We start from the raw sequence: 23,272 nt of genomic DNA, 5'->3' as shown, positions 1-23,272 counted from the left end.
ATCATGCACTCCCAATGTGCTTTAAAAGGTACAGTGCACACACAGGCATTATGCTGAGTTCTACGTTCCTCTCTAGGATTGAAAATCCATTTGGTGTTCCTCCTCAAAACCCCGACTGTGTATTGTCATCGTGCAATGACTTAGGCCGTACATCAAACAACATATAATATATAAATCTGCTTCTGATCTTCATCACTTAATGCTGCTATTTTGGACCATCCAAGTACCCCTATTTTCTAGGAACAGTCTAGGATTTACAGAAGCCATCCCAGTTTCTGATTTGATCCCAGAATGTCCTTCTTTCCCTTAGGATGGCACTAGTTTCATCGGAGAAGTGTTGGAGGGTATGGAGTTATGCGACTCCCGAGCCAAGGAGATAAGTAACTATGCAACCTTTAGAAGTCATCTGAAGGCAGCTCCGTATAGGGAAGTTTAAATGTTTTATTATGTTTTTATATATGTTAGAAGATGCCGAGTCAGATGTGTGGGGTATAAATATAAATATAACAACAACAACAACGGGTGGTACTGTATCCTAAACCACTGAGCCTCTTGGGCTTGCCAATCGGAAGGTTGGTGGTTCAAATCCACATGACGGTGTGAGCTCCCATTGTTCGGTCCCAGCTCCTGCCAACCTAGCAGTTCGAAAGCACACTGGTGCAAGTAGATAAATAGGTACAATTGCGGCAGGAAGGTAAATGGCATTTCCATGCACTCTGGCTTCCATCAGTGTCCCATTGCACCAGAAGTGGTTTAGTCATACTGGCCATATGACCCAGAAAGCTATTTGCGGACAAATGCCAGCTCCCTTGGCCTGAAGTGAGATGAGCACCGCACCCCATAGTTGACTTTGACTGGACTTAACCACCCAGGGATCCTTTACCACCACAACCTCCTCCTCCTCCTTTAGGACCTTCCTATTTTTATTGGAGAAACACTGGTGGGTATGGTATTTGGGGCCCATGTAAATGAATGCTCCTCCATACAAAATTCCTTACACACATAAAGCCAGATGCTAAAGAAAAGGGATGTATCCACCCTGACATGCTTGTTTTCTATGTGCAGGGATTTCTCTCTCCATTATCACCCATTCAGTCATGTGAGCCCCTTGCAATTCATACAGTCCAGGGACGGGTTACCCCCCCACCAAAGCGTTGCCTTCTTTCTTCCAAAGAGGAAGACCAAGAGGCCGAGATCTCTGTGTATGAAGGGAGTTTAGCAGCAGTTCTCTTCCCATCCCTAGGCCTCTTCTCTGATCTTTCCAATTTCTCCACTTCTTCTGCTAAGCTGCTTGCTTTTTCATGCCTCACCCTCAAGTTTTATAGCTGGTGGGAACAGGGGAGAGGACAACCGTCTCGTTCAACTGGCAGCAGATCAGGAAAAAAAGGTCCAAACACGTGAGGAGGGAGTACTATTGTGTATATGATGAACGACTGAAGCGTTTGTACAGAGAAATGATGGCAAAAAATTATGGCAGCCTGTGATTCTGGCCAAAAAGCAAGCCGACAAAATGGACAGGGTCCAGATGTTATTGAGTTGCTTATCAAGTGAAGAAGTGAACATAATTAGGCTTCTGTATCACACGATACAAACAGTTAGTGGGTGCTGATAATCAGCTGCTGTTCCTGCAGCTAGAAATGCAGATCACAACTAATGTTCTGCTTATGCGCATGTGCGATAGAAAATGAAGTAAGTTCGGCAGCTTGACTGGTGTCAACTTCCTGAGGGGTCCAATATAAAAGGCATTCTTTCATGAGACCACCCCTCCTATCTTAATCATGGGCATTTTACTAGTTTCAAATGAAAAGTGCACCCCTCCAAAGTATCAGTTGCTTCTTGCTATTGTAAAGATGGCATAGAGATTCTGAAAGGGATTTGGGCCAGTTCAGGATTTAGGCCATAGTGTTGTGTGTGTGTGTGTGTGTGTGTGTGTGTGTGTGCGCATGCGCGCTGAAGAAGGAACTGCAGGTTTCCATTTATAGATTTTCATATTTCCATCTGCTCGGATTCTTTTCCCCTTTCAGTTTTTCTCCATGACATCACCTCTTTCTACGCTTATACTTCTCCCTCAATTTTTACTTGCAATTGTGGGAAAGTGCAGTTCAAAAATGGGAGAAGATTGCATACCCTCTGTCAGGGAACTGCCATCGGAGAGACAGGTGGTGGACAGGCTCCAGGAAAATAGGAGAGAATCTGCGGCAGAAGAGGGAACCAGCAGGGGGAGTGCAGGGGTCACAGCGGAGGGGAGGCTCTGGGATGCTTCCAGTGAGAGCAGTGGAGAGGTAACGGGACCCCCGTTGGGAACTCCCACCCTTCGCCGGAAACTGTCACGCAGAGAGTCACGAAGGCGCATGTCCGTCAAACAGCTTTTATGTTGGCGTAAATTCCGTAGACGCCCACTGTCAGATTCTACCAGCGACTGACGGAGTCTTGCTTTGGGGGCTCCGTTAGTGCATCGGTTTGGATGACCAGCCAAACCCCAGAGGGATCAAGCTTTTACGCACAAGCAGCTCATTATCCCATCACACCCTCCAACTTTTCTCCGATGAAAATAGGGACACCCCATTCCATAATAATAATTTTATTATTTTATACCCTGCCCATCTGACTGGGTTGCCCCAAGCACTCTGGGCAACTTCCAACATATAAAAAAACATAATAAAACGTTTTAAAAACTTCCCTATACAGGGCTGCCTTCAGACGGCTCAGGGGATCGGAAAACTCCATACCCTCCAACCTATCTCTGATGAAAATAGGGACATCCAAAGGAAAAGAGACATTCCGGTATCAAATAAAAAACCAGGACGGCTTCTCTAAATCAGGAACTGCCCCTGGAAAACAGGGACACTTGGACGGTCTGAGATTGTCAAGACCGTATGATCTAAAGCTCTACCTTCTCAGGCCCAGGGACCACCTTTAACTAAAACTCACTTTTAATTTTTTAACTGCACATGTCCATATGACTGCTTTCTCCACAGAGAAGATACTCCCACACACACACACACACAACAAGTTACTGGGTTCCGCTCAGTCACTGCCCAGTTTCTGCCACCAGGGGTTTAGTAATTTGAAAGTAAGATATAATGTTGTTAATATTTTATTTCCTGAGGAATGTGACACCCAAAGCAGGCCATGGTCTCTGAGGATTTGTCTATAATTATGTTTGCATTATCCGTACTCTATATCTAGCGGGTTCCCACTGCTGCCTTTTGAAGCTGCATTCATACAATGTCAGCCCCAATCCCTATTGATCCTTTTTTTAAAAAAAAATATTGGAAGTTTTATTTACAACATAACATAAACCCCCCACCCCCCAATACAGAAATCCACCCTCATTAAATGTGAACATAACATACAATAAGCATAACATACAACAATACAAACAACCAAATAAAAGACTTCCTTTATCCTGTATCTGGCCTCCTTATTTACTTCTTACAAACTGTTTCCTTTATGAATAATTATTAAGATTTTTCTAATTATATCTTAAATACCCACAAAGTCTCCTGCAGACATTAATCGAAACAAGTCCAGGTATGTAATTTAGGGCACTGTTTTGTGAAGTATTTTCTGTATTTACCCCCGTGCTTTTTGAAATTCTTGTCTAGTGCGGTCTCTATTGATCCTGTTGCTTCTTGACAAATACTGCTGTTTGATGCTCCCCCCCCCCCACACACTTCAAACCATCTTCGATCTCATTAGAAAAAGCACAGATGAGAGCTTCACGAGTAGGAATTCCGAGTGGTGATTTGCTGTTTGCAGGGGTAGGGAAACAAAAAATGTCCGTGTGCATCACGGTGACAACATCCCTACAGGGGCGGAGAAAGGGGGGCGGTGGGGGACAGTCCGTCCTGGGTGTCACCACTGAGGGGGGTGACAAAATCCCAGGCGGCACTCACCGCGGGGCCTGCAACGCGCCCGAGCCACATGTCTCTCCTGGGAGGGACGCAGTGGCTTGGGCACCGCAGGCTCTGCGCTGCCCCAAACAGTCCGCCCACCTCCTCCCCCTTAGCTGTAGGGCAGCGAAGTGGGAGGAGATAGGCAGACTCCTCAGAGACCCCTCGGAGCGTCCTGTCCCGGCTCACCCCACCCCACGGGCAGCTGGCCCTGCCCTTGGGTGCAGGGCATGCGCGCCGCCCCAGCTGCCCAATCGGCTTGTTCTGCCGCTGCATCCTTGCCCTTTCTCTGATGTGAACAACACTGAACGACTGCAGTTTGAAGTGCAGCAGAGAGAGATGAGCAGCTAATGTCAACATATCGTGAGTCGGGATCAGTGCATATAGCCCTTCCTCTACCCATTTTCAGACACACATTGTTTTCTTTGAGAGCTGCAGCTCTTGAGGTGCTACGAAGGCTGTGCATATGGGCTTCTGATGCCTGGGCACTGATGGCAAGTTAGAACAGCTAGGAAGACTCCAGGCACAGATCAATTTTCCACGGACATTATGGCAGCTACTACTGTGGTGTAAATGGGACATATTTTTCGCTCTATAGGACGCATTTTTTCCCCTCCCAAAATTAAGGGGAAATGTGTGTGTGTTCTATGGAATGAATGCAGGCTCCTTGGCTTCAGCGATAGCAACACGAAGCCTCCGAAGTGCAGAGGGAGCACTCCTTTCGCGTTGCTTTCGCTGAAGCCTGGAGAGCGAGAGGGGTCAGTGCGCACCGACCCCTCTCGCTCTCCAGGCTTCAGGGATAGCCGCCTGAAGCCTTCGGAGCGTGGTGCGAGTTCCCGCTGTGTTCCGGAGGCTTCAGGTTCCTTTTGCTGAAGCGGGGAGAGCAAGACTCTCCCGGCTTCAGCAAAAGGAACCCGAAGCCTGAGGAGCGCAGTGGGAACTTACGCTGTGCTCCGAAGGCTTCAGGGATCTTTGAGGCTGGCGGTGCTTCCCCCCAGCGCCAGCCCCACAAGCTCGGGGGGGCAGTGGGAAGGCTGTGCACAGCCTTTGCGCTGCTCCCCGACCTGGTCTTTGAGGATGGCGCTTCCCCCCACAAGCTCAGGGAGCGCTGAGCAGAGAGGGGGAGATTTTTTTTTCTTGTTCTCCCCCTCTAAAACAAGGTGCGTCCGGTGGTCGGGTGTGTCCTATAGAGCGAGAAATATGTATATAGTTTCCTCCCATGTAAACACTGTCTGCCTGAGAAGAAGTCTGCAATTCATGTGAAGAGGAACCAGATCAATGGCCTCTCCAACATGGTTCCCTCCCAAACACTCTGCAGGTGTGTTGTGGGACCACACCATCCTGAAGGCAACTCCCACATTTCTGTGGTGGGGAGTGCGAATAGGCTTTGTTTTCGAATCTCAGCACACACTTTAAGAAAACCATTCACCCTTCCTTGGAAAGCTGATCCTCAACGAGTTCTGTGTTGGAAACCTACACGCAGCCCAGCAATCAACACACTTGGCAGCACGAGTCTCTCACCTTTGTTTCAGGTACATTTCTGCGCATCTTCTAGGTTCTGCTAGGTGTAATATCCGTTGGCTCGGGATTATAGAATATAATCCAGGAGGGCGGTGCCAGATCTCAGACGAACGGCCACAACTATACAAATGGATGGACCTTGAAGAAACCGCAAGGCGTCAGTGGAGGTGAGGCAGAGCTTGGCATTAATTCAAACAGCAAGTCAAAAGTGTGAGTTCTACCTTATTTTATTCATCCTGGTTCTACGTCGTGGTTTCTTTATTTTATTTATTATATCTATATCCCACTCCCTTCCCCCCAAAGGAGCCCAGGGCTTCTTCTTATGATTAATATGAACAACTGCACCATCCAGAAAGAGAAGGGTTCTAGGCTAGCCTTCTCCATTCTACCATTGTGGATTTTTAAAAAAATCATTTGGGGGAACAGGGAGTTTAAATGGTTATTTTAACAAAACAAAAAAATCCCACTTTTTAAAAAGTGTATTGATTTAAAAGAATATCCAAGTTTAATACAGATGTATTAAAGACACACAACCTCTTAAAAGGGAATCGTGGCAATTTATTAAAGGCTGCTTTTCTAGGAATCTCTGCTCAGATATAGTGCCAAACTGGCTGGCACTGTATTAAGAAGCCACAACGGACCTTGGACTTCTGTGTTCCCTCATTCTCCTTCCTCCTCTCATTGCATGCAGTGATTTCTCCAGTTCTGGTTTGCAGCAACCTATTATTTGTCATTTCATCCAAACAGGTATTGTATGGTCTGTGCCTGCCTGCAAACTCCCCAAAACCCTTACTTTGCAACCTTTGGAGTGGAACAGGTTCCCCATCACTGTCCTACACATTGAAAAAACATATAGCCATCTTGGCTAGAAATTTTCTTGGGGGGGGGGTAAGATTATTAGGAGTCTGAATTCTGTGCCATCAGCATATTCCACACTACTTCTGTATCCCTCTGAAAAGCAACACACACACACACACACACACACACACACACTGCCATTGATATGACAACACTTGTTCTATATGCACACATTCACTTGTAGTTGATATTTATTGCCCCAAACAGGAATCTAGGGGGCAAGACAAAGGCATGGAATATGCACTATATACAGGTAAAGGTAAAGGGACCCCTGACCATTAGGTCCAGTCGTGGCCGACTCTGGGGTTGCGGCACTCATCTCGCTTTATTGGCTGAGGGAGCCAGCATACAGCTTCCGGGTCATGTGGCCAGCATGACTAAGCCGCTTCTGGCGAACCAGAGCAGCGCACGGAAACGCCGTTTACCTTCCCGCCGGAGCGGTACCTATTTATCTACTTGCACTTTGCCGTGCTTTCGAACTGCTAGGTTTGCAGGAGCAGGGACCAAGCAACAGGAGCTCACCCTGTCTCGGGGATTCAAACCGCCAACCTTCTGATCGGCAAGTCCTAGGCTCTGTGGTTCAACCCACAGCACTATAAAGACTGTGCTTAAATCATTCCATGAATTGTTCCACTGTGCCTGAGGAGCTGGCAGTCAAAAGTGCCCCAATGTTGGTCCTGGAATTCAAATTAAAACATCCTGCAATTCCAGCACAAACAGCTGCTTGCTTGGTGAGTCAGATCTCTTGGCAACCAAGAATAATGGCGACACCCTTTTCATGATCTCTCCCTTCTGCCTGCCAGTTGTTGACAGAGAACCAAAATTAATATTGAATGCCCTTATTATTATTTACGCTGTGAATAATAATTCACGCTGGACTTTCTTCACTTCACCTAGAGAGGCACCTTTGCAGCGCTGGAAGGTGATATTAATAGGAGGCCAACACTTGGGGAAAGCAGTGGCCAATTTGGGGCAAGGCTTCATTGCAAAATATATATTGGGAGGGTTATATCACTGTTAGGACTTCCCCCCCAAAGAATCCTGGGAATTCTAAGGCACTGGCAAGAGGACATTGCCATGAAGACAGTTTTAATAATAATAATAATAATAATAATAATAATAATAATAATAATAATTTATTATTTATACCCCACCCATCTGGCTGCGTTTCCCCAGCCACTCTGGGCAGCTTCCAATCTAGTGTTAAAAACAATACAGTATTAAATATTAAAAACTTCCCTAAGATGTCTTTTAAAGATAAGATAGCTTATTTCCTTCACATCTGAAGGGAGGGCATTCCAGAGGGCTGGCACCACTACTGAAAAGGCCCCCTGTCTGGATCCCTGTAACCTCACTTCTCTGATACAGGTACGCAGGGGCGGAGGAAGGGGGTTGCGGTGGGTGCAGGCCGTCCTGGGTGTCACCACTGGGGGGGGGACAAAATGTCGGGTGACACTCACCACGTGGTCTGCAGCATGCCTGAGCCACTCATCTTTCCTGGGAGAGAGGCAGTGGCTTGGGTACATGCAGGCTCCGCGCTGCCCAAACAGTCTGCCCGCTGCCTCCCCCCCCCCCCCCGCTGTAGGGCGGCTGAGTGAGAGGAGGCAGGCAGACTCCGGAGGCCCCGTGGTGCGCCCCACCCTCGCCTCGCCCCTATGGGTGGTTCGCCCCAGGTGCCTGAGCGGCTTCCTTCGCCACTGCAGGTATGGTCTTGGAGCAGCGCATAACAATCCAATCTCAGAAGCAACACCAAAAACAGCAGCACCACTTATTGCCAGCGGTGTGATGTGGGTTGCCAGCTGCTGTAGCTTTCTGCTACCCATCTCCCCCATGTTGATATTTTCACCCCCTCCCATTGCAAGAATCTCCTGATGTTTTCAGAAAGGAGGGGGCAGAAACCGCTCCTCACTTCTTCCGCTCCTGCCTGACTCTGTGGGTAGTTTGTGTGTTATCTATGTAGAGATTAGATGGCTGAGTGAGAGCTGTAACACTCATGCAAGCCAGTAGCTCTTTAGTTTGTAGTTTGCAGTAGCTATTAGAAATAAAAGAAGTTATGCCTCACAGCTTTCTTCCGTGCTGTTCATACTCTGCTGAGTTTGGTGCTCACAATGGACAGTTGTGGGTCCAGGGCACTTAGACCTGATTTCCAAGAGTGGAAGGTCTCTGGAAGTGCTCCAGTCGCCTAGCCCAGTTGGGGCATGTTATGTAGTGAAGTTTCACCCTGGGCCAGCAGGGGGATACTGTATATAGTTTTCACTCAGGTCTGTAGATAGTTTTCCCTCAGGTCCACGTCAGTTATTTTAGGCGGGAACTCTGGGCTGTTGTTGTTACAATGTTGACAGCCGGCTGCCTATAAAAGCAGGCCGGCTGAGCTGTTTGCAGTCAGTTCTATTCCAGCTTACGAAATAAAGAGCTACTTGGAGAAATCGCTGTGTCGTCGGCTATGTCAACCCACAACACTGGCGACGAGGATGGGATGGATGGACATCAGAGCACAGCCAGATGCAGCCAGCCTCTGAACTGAGCTGAATCACTGAGCTGAATCACAGAGCGAAATCACTGAGCGAAATCACTGGACAAAACCAATTCAGAGCTGACTGTTCTGGCTACAGCACGGTGTTCCATCCATTGCCCTTCACGCCGGCATCGGAATCATGGCTTCACTTGTGCCTCTACCGCCGTTTGCGACAGCCTCTGAATCATGGGACTCCTACCTCGCTCGGTTCGACTGCTACCTCCAAGCCAACGAGCTGACAGCAGTATCAAAGGATCGGAAGCGGGGCCTATTCCTCAGCCTCTGTGGGCCTGAGGTGTTTGAGATGGCCCGAGCATTGGTTGCGCCTGAAGCAGTCCAGGCAACACCATGGGACACGATCCAAGAGAAGCTCCGCAACCACTACGCACCAAAGCCGTCCAAGATTGCTGCCCGCCATGCGTTCTACCACCGGAACCAGGCAGAGGGGGAGTCAATCAACAACTACACCACCGCCCTGCGACAGGCTGCAATGCACTGTGAGTTCCGAGACTTAGACGATGCCCTGATGGATCGAATCGTCTGCGGGGTCCGGGACATCCAGCTGCAACGGCGTCTCCTCGCCAAGCCAGACCTCACGCTACAGAAAGCCATTGAGGAGGCTGTGGCCTCAGAAGCTGCTGAACACTCCGCCCAGGAGATCCGCAAGTCCAGCAGCCCGCGTCTTGCTAGGGAGCCAGTTCCGGTGCATCACGAAGAGGCCAGCAGTGATGAGGCATCCTCCAGTGAAGACGATGACGTGCACCAGACAAAGCGGGAGCGCAGGAAGTTCCAACAGAAGTCCAAGGGCCAACCGGAATGTGCCGGCTGCGGAGGCAACCATTCCCGTGCCAAGTGTCGATTCAGAGACGCCATCTGTAGGAAGTGTTCCAGAAGGGGCCACATCGCTAAGGTCTGCCGATCGGCTTCGTCTGACACCCCCCCTTCATCGACTCGCAAGTCCAAGTCTTCACTCCAGTCTGCCAAGGAAAGTTGTTTCGCTCTCACCAACTGCTGCTGCCCGTCTGGAACCACGATTGGCCAAACCGACTCGCCTACGCGACGCAAGCTGAACGTCACGGTGCTCATTGAGGGAGCTCCATGTGACATGGAGATCGACACCGGGTCTGCCCTGTCCATCGTGTCGTGGAGCACCATCAAAAGACTGGTACCCAGAGTGTCCAAAAGGCAACTCGACTCTCACCGCGTACACCTGAGAGACTACCAGGGAAATGACATTCCCGTGGTAGGCGTTGGCCGGTTCCGGATTGCCTTCAAGGATTTTTCGGGCCTGCTCCGGTTGGTGGTGGTCGAAGGTCAGCGGCCAAGCCTCCTAGGGCTAGACTGGTTTGATGCCCTCGGCCTGGAAGTCACCGGCATCGCCGTTCCACAGGTAGAGTTCCTGGGCTATCTTATCGATGCCTCCGGCCTTCACCCGACCACATCCAAGATCTGCGCTATCCAGCAGGCCCCCACCCCAAAGAACAAGACGGAATTGCAGGCATTCCTGGGGCTGCTGAACTTTTATAACATGTTCCTGCCCCACAAAGCCACAGTGGCTGAGCCTCTTCACCGACTCCTTAGTACAAAGACGCCTTGGGCCTGGGGTCATCGGGAGACGGCGGCCTTCAACGTGGTCAAGGCTCTCCTTTCATCAGACAGTGTGCTGGTACAGTACAGTGAATCCAGGCCGCTGGTCCTTGCCTGCGACGCCTCACCTTTTGGCATCGGTGCTGTCCTTAGTCACCGTTTTCCAGATGGAAGAGAAGCACCGCTCGCCTACTTTTCCAGGACACTATCTCTGACGGAACGGAATTACAGCCAGCTCGACAAGGAGGCATTGGCACTTGTGGCTGGAGTGAAGAGGTTCCATGAATACCTCTATGGCAGGACTTTTGACCTCATCACTGACCACAAGCCACTCCTGGGCCTCCTCGCCGGTGATCGTCCAACTCCACCGGTCCTCTCGCCACGCATGCTGCGATGGACTGTTTTCCTGGCTGCCTACCACTACCGGCTCATCCATCGCCCGGGAAAATCGATGGGCCATGCCGACGCCCTCAGCCGTTGCCCTCTTCCAGCATTTGTGGAAGACCCGGCTCCAGCTTCATCGTTCCTTCTGATTGAGGATCTTCCGGCAGCGCCTGTATCGGCTGCCACTGTGGCCTCCGCGTCTGCCCAGGATCGCACCATCAGCCGGGTGCTCAACTGGGTGTGGAGGGGGTGGCCACAAGGGCCTTTTGCATCGGAGTTCCAGCCCTTCGCAACCAGGCAACATGAACTCTCAGCTCATCACGGCTGTCTGCTGTGGGGAGACCGCGTCGTGATTCCCCAGGGACTCCGTCAGCGCATCCTGGAGGCTCTGCACGTTGGCCACCCGGGAATTGTCAAAATGAAGGCGTTGGCTCGGTGTTACGTCTGGTGGCCTAATATGGACGATGCCATCACTGCCTGGGTGTCCGCCTGTCAAGCGTGCCAAGAGTCGAGGCCTGCACCACCGGCAGCTAAGGGACACACCTGGGAGACCCCAAAGACACCCTGGTCGAGGGTGCACATCGATCTGGCTGGCCCCTTTCACGGCTGGACCTTTATGGTAGTGGTGGACGCCTATTCCAAATGGCTGGAGGTCGCCCTGATGCCCTCCACCACTACCGAAGCTGTCATCCGGGTGCTGCGAGGCCTGTTTGCAACGCATGGGTGTCCTGATGTCCTTGTCTCTGACAACGGACCACAGTTCACGTCAGGCACGTTTGAGCGGTATCTTTTGGGACTGGGCATCCGCCATGCCTAACGGCACCCTTTCATCCATCCAGCAACGGGCAAGCGGAAAGAATGGTGCGCTCGGCAAAAGAGGCACTGGCGCGCCTGGACCGGGGAGACTGGCATGAGCGGGTCGCCGAATACTTGTTCGTGCAACACATCACCCCTCATGCGGCCACAGGGAGGAGTCCTGCTGAACTGCTTATGGGCCGCCGCCTCAGGTCACCGCTCGACCGGCTACACCCGGACTTTGCCGTGGCTGAACCCCCAGGCTGTGCCAACGCGCCACGGTCATTTGTCCCAGGAAACCAGGTCTTTGCCCGGAACTATGTGGGGGACATTCCTTGGGTGCCAGCCACAGTAGTGGGAGTCACTGGACTTCGCTCGTACCAGGTGGCACTCGAAGACGGACGCTTGTGGCGACGGCACATAGACCAGCTTAGGCGTAGGGTTGGGGACTTGGACACTACCGAGGTGCCCCCAACTGCGCTTGCGGCTCCAGAAGAGACATGTACAGATGGCGAGGCCCCACCTACACCTCCCTCGCAAACTGCCAGCGTGGAGCCGAACCGAGCCGCTTCAGAGGGTCTGCCAGACATACCACAGACTCAGACCACTCCACTTGCGGAGACTCCACCCACAGCAGTGGATCCAGGGGAGTTGGTTCCAACGCCACCTAGGGTCGCACCACAGCCTCAGCAAGAACTGTGTGGCCCTCCGGACTTGGCTACCAGTCCCCGGCGGTCTGGCAGAGTTTCCAAGCGCCCAACTTATTTAAAGGACTATGTTGTTGGACATGTATCACTGTTGGTCTAAGTATGGGAAATGTAACCGATATGCTTTTGTGCCTAATTGAACCATTACGCGTAGTGCTGTATATAAGGAAACCATTACGATTGTAACTAACGCCTTATCTCGGTGGGGAGGGGTGTTATGTAGTGAAGTTTCACCCTGGGCCAGCAGGGGGATACTGTATATAGTTTTCACTCAGGTCTGTAGATAGTTTTCCCTCAGGTCCACGTCAGTTATTTTAGGCGGGAACTCTGGGCTGTTGTTGTTACAATGTTGAATGCCGGCTGCCTATAAAAGCAGGCCGGCTGAGCTGTTTGCAGTCAGTTCTATTCCAGCTTACGAAATAAAGAGCTACTTGGAGAAATCGCTGTGTCGTCGGCTATGTCAACCCACAACTTAACAGGGCAGATCCAGATATTGAGCCCAGTTGTCGGCATCGGCTCAAAGGCATACTGACACCCACAGCGTATTGTCTGTCTCCCACTCCATCTGCCATGTGGCACACCTAGAGTCCTGCTTGTCACAGTGGGTGCTGGAGAGGGGAGAAGGTCTCAGCGCAGGGAATAAGCAGGAGGCGATACAGCAGCCTCCTTGTCTCGCACCATCACAGATGCATTTCAAAGTATGCACCGTCCCAAATGGAAGCCATTAAATTGTGTGTGGGGAACCTTTGGTGCTCCAGATGGTGCTGAACTACAATTCCCATCATCCCTGGCCATTGACTATGTTTGATGGGGCAGATGGGACTTGTAGTTCAGCTGTGGTCCCAAGTTTCCCCACATCTGCCTTAAATGTATAGCTTTGCTTCTTTGCTGAGCAGTCTAACATGCCATATAGCAAGGAATCATCATCACCATCATCATATCCCACCCTTCCACTGAGGTCCAGCTCCGAGGGCTTTCTGGTGATTCCCTCACGGTGAGAAGTGAGGTTACAGGGAACCAGGCACAGGGCCTTCTTGGTAGTGGCTCCCACCCTGTGGCATGCCCTCCCATCAGATGTCAAGGCAATAATCAACTATCTTACTTTCAAAAGACATCAGAAGGCAGCTCTGTTTAGGGAAGCTTTTAATGTTTAATTCTGTATTGTGTTTTTAATATTCGGTTGGGAGCCGCCCAGAGTGGCTGAGGAAACCCAGCCAGGTGGGCGGGGTATAAATAATAAATTATTATGATTATGGTTTCAAAAGAGGCTTGCCATGAACAGATTGGGAAGCTGCTGTTCAGGAAGCACAGATCCAAAGCTCTGCAGGGAATGAGAAGTACAATCCTTGATTTTGGCCTGAACCCACTCAGCTCCTGTATGCTTTTAAATGACGGAAAGTAAGAATGACAAACCTGCGCGGGAGATTTGCATCTAGTTTCTTGGGTTTTGCCAGGCCTAAGACTCTTGAAGTTGGCCGACACATCAGAGCACGTGAGGAAAGGGGCCATATCGTATCTTGGTTTCCCCAGACTAACTTACTGTTGCGAATAAAAACAAAAGTGCCACTCAAACCATGGTTAGAAACTCCTGCACACAACCATAGGTTATCACATTAAGCATCTATTCTTATATTACGCAAATCACTCACACACACGTATGTTGTTATAGTTGTTCTCACCCGAAATCATCTATAAAGATCTTTGACTTTCTAGGAGCAAACTGATTAGCGGTGATTTTACAACGGGAGGTCATTCATTTGATGGCTGTGGTTCACCGATTTGGCTGGCTACCATTAATTTATACATATATCCCACACTTTCTGTCCACCTTATAAGATCTTTGAGACAGCTAAGAGCAGGAAATAAAAGCAATACAGTGGTACCTTGGGTTAAGTACTTAATTCGTTCCGGAGGTCCGTTCTTAACCTGAAACTGTTCTTAACCTGAAGCACCACTTTAGCTAATGGGGCCTCCCGCTGCCGCCGCGCCGCCAGAGCACAATTTCTGTTCTCATCCTGAAGCAAAGTTCTTAACCTGAAGCACTATTTCTGGGTTAACAGAGTGTGTAACCTGAAGCGTATGTCACCTGAAGCGTATGTAACCTGAGGTACCACTGTACTATTAAAAGAAAAATCTCTTTTTTTTTTTTAAAGTAAAACCAAAAATTCTTTCAAGGGAAAAGGCAGAAATAGAATTCAGGTCTCAATGCCTTGTGCTCACAGCCAGAAGGTGCAAAAATGTCAACAATGACGGAGTCAGACAAAAAGGAAATTCTAAGCTGGTCACTGTCTCAGAGAAGACATGGCGTTGGGGCACTGCTTTTCAAGTATCCCAGTCCTAAACCCTATATTCCTTGGGAGGCCACCAGTTCCTGAGAATCACAACCGGGCAGGGTACTGTTGTGCTTGGCTCCAAGTTGTGGGTTTCTCATAGGCATCAGGTTGGCCACTGTGAGAACAAGATGCTTTGACTGGGCCTAACAGGGCTGTTCTTATGTTCTCAGTGTACAGTGGTACCTTGGGTTAAGAACTTAATTCGTTCTGGAGGTCCGTTCTTAACCTGAAACTGTTCTTAACCTGAGGTACCACTTTAGCTAATGGGGCCTCCCGCTGCCGCCACCGCACACTTTCTGTTCTCGTCCTGGGGCAAAGTTCTTAACCCGAGGTGCTATTTCTGGGTTAGCGGAGTGTGTAACCTGAAGCGTCTGTAACCTGAGGTACCACTGTACTTAAAGGTAAAGGTAAAGGGACCCCTGACCGTTAGGTCCAGTTGTGGCCAACTCTGGGGTTGCAGCACTCATCTCGCTTTATTGGCCGAGGGAGCCAGTGTACAGCTTCCGGGTCATGTGGCCAGCATGACTAAGCCGCTTCTGGCGAACCAGAGCAGCACATGGAAACACCGTTTATCTTCCCACCGGAGTGGCATCTATTTATCTACTTGCACTTTGACGTGCTTTCAAACTGCTAGGTTGGCAGGAGCAGGGACCGAGCAACGGGAGCTCACCCTGTTGCAGGGATTCGAACCGCCGACCTTCTGATCGGCAAGTCCTAGGCTCTGTGGTTTAACCCACAGCGCCACCCGTGTCCCTCCACCACTGTATTTACTTTGGAGCAATCCAACCGAAGTGAGCTTGAAGTGAAGTGAGTTTGCTTTCACTCCAAAGCAAAATGCCGAAATGCTGTAACCATGGTGACCAGCACTTTCAAATATAGTCAAAAGGACCACTAAATATCTTTTCAAATAGCCCGTGATCCATCTTCTGATGTTTTTCGAGCTACCCATAATACACCAGGCTATATAACTGTTAAAAATTTGAGTCAAGGGCACAGTTTGAAGGTCCATGGGGCAGCATCCTTGCACTTTCAGTTCCATGAAGGAGAAAGGCAGGATATTGATGTAATAAATAAATAAATAAATATAAAAGCAGATTTAGGTTTTAAGTGTCACAGGAGGCAGGCTATTTTGCCTTTCAAATCAGCCCATATATTCAATTAATTTACACCCTACTCCAAATCACCCAATCAGTTCATTTATCTCCAATTCAATTCTCAACAGATCCTGGTCCAGATCAGTTTGATTCTCCTTCAATTGCCTCCTCCCAAATTATCTCTAGATCATGTAATAATAATAATATTCTACCCAATAAACAAGACCACCTCCTCCAATCTAATTTTCTCCAAAATTCATTACCCATCCAGAATACAGTGGTGCCCCGCAAGACGAACGCCTCGCAAGACGGAAAACCCGCTAGACGAAAGGGTTTTCCATTTTGGAGGCGCTTCGCTAAACGAATTTCTCTATGGGGTTGCTTCGCAAGACGAAAAAATCTTGCGAGTTCCCGCGGGTTTTTTTTCGCTCCCCCCCCCTTTCCTAAGCCGCTAAGCCGCTTATCAGCTGTTCCGCTGATAAGCCGCTTAACAGCTGATCGCTAAAAGCCGCTAGACCGCTAATAGCGCTAATCCGCTAAGCTGTCAATGGGCTTGCTTCGCAAGACGAAAAAACCGCTAGACGAAGAGAATCACGGAACGGATTCTTTTCATCTTGCGAGGCACCACTGTATACAGAAAGAAAAAATATTTGGGACCTCTACTCCACAAGCCTGTCCTTGCTTTCAACTTCTAATAATGTAAAATATGGAACTGATAATATCGGTCTTTAGTACAAGTCTGTCATAAGATAATGCAGCAGCTAAGGCTCCATCTGCACTATACATTTAAAGAACTATCATACCACTTTCAACCATCATGGCTTCCCCCAAAGACCTGGGAACTTTGTTTGTTAAGAGTGCTGAGAGAAGTTAGGAGACCCATATTCTCCTCACATTCCCCTCACTTTGAAGAACAAGTCTTAATGCTCAATCCCTCTTCCCAGGGGACTCTGTGAGGCCAAACCACAGTTCCCAGAATTCTTTGAGGGAATAAAAGTAGTATGAAACCACTTTAAATGTATAATGCGGATGAGGCCTATGACAATGAGCACGTTAAGGTGCCAAATGCGAATAATTCTTATTGTGATTCACATCCTTTATGAAGCCACACAATCTTACCGGGAAAAGTTCCACACGTCTTTGATCTCCTTTGGTTTTGCAAGCTCTTCCAACCTGAAACTGAAAACTTGTACAGTTGCAAAACAAACAAGAAACACATAGGTGGATAAAACCACCGTGCATAAAGTGTAAGTTCCCTGCCAGGGATAAGAAACCTTTCTTTTCCGCATTCCCTTTCTGGGACACCACATGGCGAGTGTGGCCAGAAACCAAAGTCAGTGTGGTGAACGATGTGACTCTTACCTTTGTACAATTTCCCACATTCTAACCAGGCAAAAACCAGGCATTTCCACACACAGAGACCTCCACCCAGGCAAGCAAGACTGCAAGCATATTAAAAAAAGGTAAAGGACTCCTGACAGTTAAGTTCAATTGCAGATGACTCTGGGGTTGCGGTGCTCATCTCGCTTTACAGGCGAGGGAGCAGGCATTTGTCTGCAGACAGTTTTTCTGGGTCATGTGGCCAGCATGACTAAGCCGCTTCTGCCACAACGGAACACCGAAACCAGAGCAGTGCACAGAAACACCGTTTACCTTCCCGCCGGAGTGGTACCTATTTATCTACTTGCACTTTTTGGTGTGCTTTCAAACTGCTAAGTTGACAGGAGCTGGGACCGAGCAACGGGAGCTCACCCCGTCGTGGGGATTCAAACCGCTGACCTTCTGATCGGCAAGCCCAAGAGGCTCAGTGGTTTAGACCACAGCGCCACCTGCGTCCCTTGCAAGCATATTATACCAGTGCAAATGTTTGGGATCAGAACACCAGACAGTCTATGCAAAATGTTCTTATTAGAATTCCAGTCAAAGAGCTTATTCTGTTTTATTTTTATTATTTGCATTTCCAGAAGCAGGCTAGAGTCTTGGGGTTCGTGTATTCCTATTTCCCTGTTCCTACTGCTCTACCTTGAGAACGTTTACAGAAAACTGACAAGAAGATGACAGGTTATTATGTTCATTTGATGCAAAAAAACCACCAAAAAACCTGCTAATGGACTTAGCTAATTACATTTGAACTCCAAAGTCATTCCGTCATGTACAAAACTTGCTCCTAGGCAAAGGCTTCATTGAGAGACACCTTTGCACCTGAGGCAATAGGCCTTTTCGTCAAGACAGGACAAGCCAAGGCACTTTTTATAAGCAAAACAGCCTCCCAACCAAGCCGGGCTTATGATGATGTTTTCTTGACAGACAGGGGCAGGAGAGTAAATACCAAGAGAGGAAGAGAGAATGAGAGAGCTCTGCGTTCCCTCCCTTTTCAGCAGTTTGTTAAAAAGGCAGGGAAGTTAAGTACAGCGCAGTCAGGGGCCAGACCTGGTGTGGGTGGGGTGTTGCCCATCCCACAGTCTTGCTGAGAGTAGCTGTTGACCTGGCAAGGTGGGGAAATCAAGTATCTAGGATTTCCTTGTAATTGAGACCGTCTATCAATCACAGAGGCTGATATTGCACATCTGTAGCACACAAGGCAGGCTGATCGCCGAATAATTGATGCTTTTGAATTATGGTGCTGGAGGAGACTCTTGAGAGTCCCATGGACTGCAAGAAGATCAAACGTATCCATTCTGAAGGAAATCAGCCCCGAGTGCTCACTGGAAGGACAGATCCTGAAGCTGAGACTCCAATACTTTGGCCACCTCAGGAGAAGAGAAGACTCCCTGGAAAAGACCCTGATGTTGGGAAAGATGGAGGGCACAAGGAGAAGAGGATGACAGAGGACGAGATGGTTGGACAGTGTTCTCGAAGCTACCAGCATGAGTTTGACCAAACTGTGGGAGGCAGTGGAAGACAGGAGTGCCTGGCGTGCTCTGGTTCATGGGGTCACGAAGAGTCAGACATGACTAAACGACTAAACACCAACAAGCACACAAGGCAAAAGTACAGGCAGTCCCAACTAGAGACTAAGACCCAGCTATGGTTGAGTTTTGTGGTTCTATCTCCCACAGATCCCAGCATGTTTTTTTTTTTAAAAAAAAACCCTTCCTACAGTCAACTTTCTCCAAAGGATTTGCAGGTGACCAGGCTCCTATTTTGCTGGCCGCCCTCTAGCCAGATATTTGGCTGTACATAGCCCAGTCAGGCAGAAACTGTGTGGCGATCCCAGCACAGATTGTTGACATGCTAGTAATGACAGACTGGGGTAATCTAGAACCACAAAACTGGCCAAGGTAGCTGCAAAACTCTGTATGTAAACAGATACCTTTTTCCTATTCCTTCCTGATTTGCTTCCAGGTTTGCTTCCATCATTGCTGTAAAATCCAACACCTAGAAGTTGAAAGATATAAAGCAGTTTTTGTGACTGGGCCCAGGTGCACAGGCGGTCCTAGAATGTTACTAAGGAGTATAGAATCCTAGAATTATAGGGTTGTGGGTTCGAGGCCCAACACCCTGCAAGGTGGGGCTCGAACACATAACCCTCAGACGAAGAGTCTTAAACTGTTCCGACCATAGCTGTCAACTTTTCCCTTTTTTAAGGGAAATTGCCTTATTCCGAATAGGATTCCTCACAAGAAAAGGGAAAAGTTGACAGCTATGGTTCCGACTGAGCTATCAGCCTGAAATACATAATAGAGAAAGTAAAGCTGCAATACGCCTACTAAACCGGGAGTAAGCCCCACTGAATTTATCTGCAGACGTTCTTGTTTTCTTATGTGGGGCAGTGTAAATGGGGAGGGAGTGCATTAGAAAAGAGCCAAACCTAAACATACTGCCAAATAATTACTTTGACAGGAGAATTCCGACACACCCTTTTCTTGCTTGATACAGGAAGCCCTCCCGGGTTTATTTGCTATTTGTCATATGCATTCTTCCCCAGGACTACACCCCAATGAAAATCTAGTATCATAGCCAGTATCATCACCTGCCTTTGTCCCTCCTCCCACCTCCATGGACAATCAGCTGCTACAGGAGAGATAAACACAGATTAGCGCAGAATAATAGGTGGAGAGATGCGTACAGAGACTTTACAGTCCCCTTCAGTTTCCTCTGCCTGTCTCCAGGTTAGCTTTCAGAACTCTGAACAGTCAAAGCCTGGCTTATGTAGAAACACAGAATTGTAGAGTTGGGACCTCGAGGGGCATCTAGTCCAAGCCCTTGCAGGGCCGGATTTAGATTTGATGAGGCCCTAAGCTACTGAAGGTAACAGGGCCTTTTATACTTCCAGCTGTCCTTTGTCAACAACAAATTGTCGCTGCTTTTTGTGTTGAATATATGCTATATGATAATTTACGGACCTAACAGGTATCTAAAGCCATTTGCACATAAGAAAATATGTATTTTATCAAAGTAATTTTTGATCTGAAATACAATTAAGAAGAAGTACATTAATAGTGAAATAATTATTAAGCTCTAACTTAAAATGATTTTTTATTCATGACAAACTGAATAATGCAAACACATTGGCATTTGGCAATAACAAAAGTTCCTTTACAAGCACAATTTACAAAGACTCATAACCTAGTCTCTAGAAACTTGCTATAACATGAAATAATAATTGTAGGTTTTATTTTATTTGTTTTTTATCTTATATTTTGGAGATGTACATCCAGTTTGCTTTTTCCTTTTTTGGGGGGGGGGGCAAGAGAGTGGGACCCTAAGCTATAGCTCGTTTAGCTTATACGCAAATCCGGCGGTGACCTCCTGCAATGCAGGAATCTCAGCTAAAGCATCCATAACAGATGGCCATCCTCTGCTTAAAAACCTCCAGGGAAAACTTGGCGCTGCTTTTCACTGGAAAAGTACGACACTGTGTAGTCGGGCTCAGAGCTGGTTCCTATGAGACCTGCCAATTCACGGGTCATTCCATCACTGTACCTATCAGCCACCCCCGCACCATCCCAATTTCCTCCCAAGAATATTGAGTTCAAGCCCCACATTGGGGGGGGGAAGATTCCTGCATTGCAAAGGGTTGGACTAGATGACTTTCATGGTCCCTTATTACTCTGTAATTCTGCAATTCTACGAAATAAACCTGTAGCACCTTAACATTGTAGCACGAGCTTCTACAAGCAAGAGCTGGCAACTCCAGTTCACAAAAACTCGTGTTTTAATGCCAACCTCCAAGGACCACAGATAGGCACATATTGTCCCAACCCACATTTGATCTTCACAACAATCCTGAGAGGTAGGTTGGGAGCCAGTTTCTTGGCTGTGCAGGATTTTGAACTCAGGTCTCCTCCCTGTCCAAAAATTTACAGTGTCTCTCTCCTTTATGCAGGGACCAGCTCTTAACAGATCGAAAAATAAATTTCTTACTTTGATAATGGTACAGTGGTTAGAGCAGGGGTTCCCAAACCTGGGTCTGCAGCTATTTTTTTGGACTACAACTCCCAAGCTAGCACAACCAGTAGGCAGGGATGATGGGAAATGTAGTCTAGAAACAGCTGGAGACCCAAGTTTGGGAAACTCTGGATTAGAGCATCCAAACAGACTGGGAAGACCCCCTCAGCCATGAAGAGATTTGAGTGACTGTGTCTACTCAGCCTAATCTTCCCTTCAGATGAGAATAAAATGGGAAAAGAGAACCAGATAACTCTGCTTTCAGCTCTATGGAGGAGAGATGGGATACAAATGTAAATAAAGGCTTTAAAACTCTTTAAGGTGCCACGAGTTTTGTGGTTGGTGCAACAGTGGATTGGGAGGGCTCAACTTGAAAAACAATATATTCCTAATAACAGGCATCGAGTAAGATTTTGTTGGGAAAGAAAAAAAGTGAAATCATTATTCATATCCTTTGCCCAACGTCATTAATATGTAGAAGTTACAGGTGGGGTTATAATGCGTGAGTTCTGCTCTCCTCTCATTTTTGTTTTCTAGGGTTGCTGAAATATCTTGCAGGCCGTATATTGTAAAATGCGTGTCACAAGCAACAATTAAAATCACACTCAGCAGAAAGCTTGTCTAAGAAGCTGCAGTCAAGGAGAAAGTGAGCGATGGTTACAGAATTTGGAGCAAATAACCACAGAGGCCCTGGAATTTCTCTCTTACCTTTCACCTGATTGAAAACCAGGGAGAGAAACTGTAAAGGAAGCAGAAAGAGCAGGTGGGTTTTAATGTTTGCAACCTGTGCACTCAAACCTCAAATTACCGGCAATTACATACAGAACAAATGCTCCCTGTGCACTGACTTTTAACTAACAAGGAGTTTTCCCACCTAATTAAAGGTTACTTTGTTCCAGCAAAGCGATGGCTTTGGCATTTTGTGTGTTGCAGACTGCTGGCAACCCAGCCTCTCCCTTGAATATCAGGGTATCGGAATGAGAACCAGGGTACACTGTCAGAATGCAATTCTACCTTTTGAATTCACACACTGCCCCAGATACACCTACACCAGATGAAATCAGGAGGGTTTTAATGTTTGATGCTTTATTGTGTTTTTAATATTCTGTTGGGAGCTGCCCAGAGTGGCTGGGGGAACCCAGTCAGATAGGGAGGATATAAATAAAAGAAAAATAATAATTTTATTACTTATACCCTGCTCATCTGGCTGGGTTTCTCCAGCCGCTCTGGGCGACTTACAGTGTGTATCTGAAGAAGTGTGCATGCACACGAAAGCTCATACCAAGAACTGACTTAGTTGGTCTTTAAGGTGCTACTGGAAGGAATTTGTTTTGTTTTAGCATATATATTATTACTATTTATTATTTAATTATTGAATTTATATGCCACCCTATACCCGGACGTCTCAGGGCGGCTCACAGAACAAAACCAGAACACAAAACCACAAAATATATAATCAAAATGAAAACAACAACCCAATAACCCATAATAAATATAATAAAACATAACACATTAAAAACTTCACAACTTCTCAGATGTCTTTTAAAAGTTATGTAGTTCTTCATCTCCTTGACATCTGAAGGGAGGGTGTTCCACAGGGTGGGAGCCACTACCGAGAAGGCCCTCTGCCTGGTTCCCTGGTTCCCTGTAACTTCACATTTTGCAGTGAGGGAACTGCCAGAAGACCATCGAAGGTACACCTCAGTGTCTGGGCTAAGTGATGGGGTGGAGGTGCTCCTTCAGGTATACTGGGATGAGACTGCTGTTTTTATTTTAGAAATTCTATACAATGAGAAGTGACAACTTTCATGGGACAGGATTTGGATTGCCTGACTTGCACCTTCAAGGTAAAGGTAAAGGTAAAGGGACCCCTGACCATTAGGTCCAGTCGTGACCGACTCTGGGGTTGCGGCGCTCATCTCGCTTTATTGGCCAAGGGAGTCGGCGTACAGCTTCTGGGTCATGTGGCCAGCATGACTAAGCCGCTTCTGGCGAACCAGAGCAGCGCACGGAAACGCTGTTTACCTTTCCGCCAGAGCGGTACCTATTTATCTACTTGCACTTTGACGTGCTTTCGAACTGCTAGGTGGGCAGGAGCAGGGACCGAGCAACGGGAGCTCACCCCTTCACGGGGATTCGAACAGCCGACCTTCTGATCAGCAAGTCCTAGGCTCTGTGGTTTAACCCACAG

The 23,272-nt window shown here is 48.0% G+C and overlaps 1 protein-coding gene across 1 annotated transcript in view; it reads right to left on the bottom strand.

Annotated features, from left to right (window-relative positions):
- The window catches only part of SPMAP2L (sperm microtubule associated protein 2 like), a gene marked incomplete at its 5' end in the record, with an annotated part of 43,507 nt that overhangs the window by 16,558 nt on the left and 3,677 nt on the right, over positions 1 to 23,272 (bottom strand). Inside the window, 4 exons of the mRNA XM_081845935.1 lie at positions 5,418 to 5,555; positions 13,677 to 13,802; positions 16,810 to 16,869; positions 21,790 to 21,820. Of these exons, the coding sequence (XP_081702061.1) occupies positions 5,418 to 5,555; positions 13,677 to 13,802; positions 16,810 to 16,869; positions 21,790 to 21,820 (355 nt within the window). The remainder of the gene's footprint in view (positions 1 to 5,417; positions 5,556 to 13,676; positions 13,803 to 16,809; positions 16,870 to 21,789; positions 21,821 to 23,272) is intronic.

Source organism: Podarcis erhardii (genome assembly GCF_964252035.2).
Source record: "Podarcis erhardii genome assembly, chromosome: 17".
Taxonomy (NCBI): Eukaryota; Metazoa; Chordata; class Lepidosauria; order Squamata; family Lacertidae; genus Podarcis; species Podarcis erhardii.
Note: the sequence above shows the minus strand (reverse complement) of the source record. Positions and strands in the feature narration are given on the sequence as shown.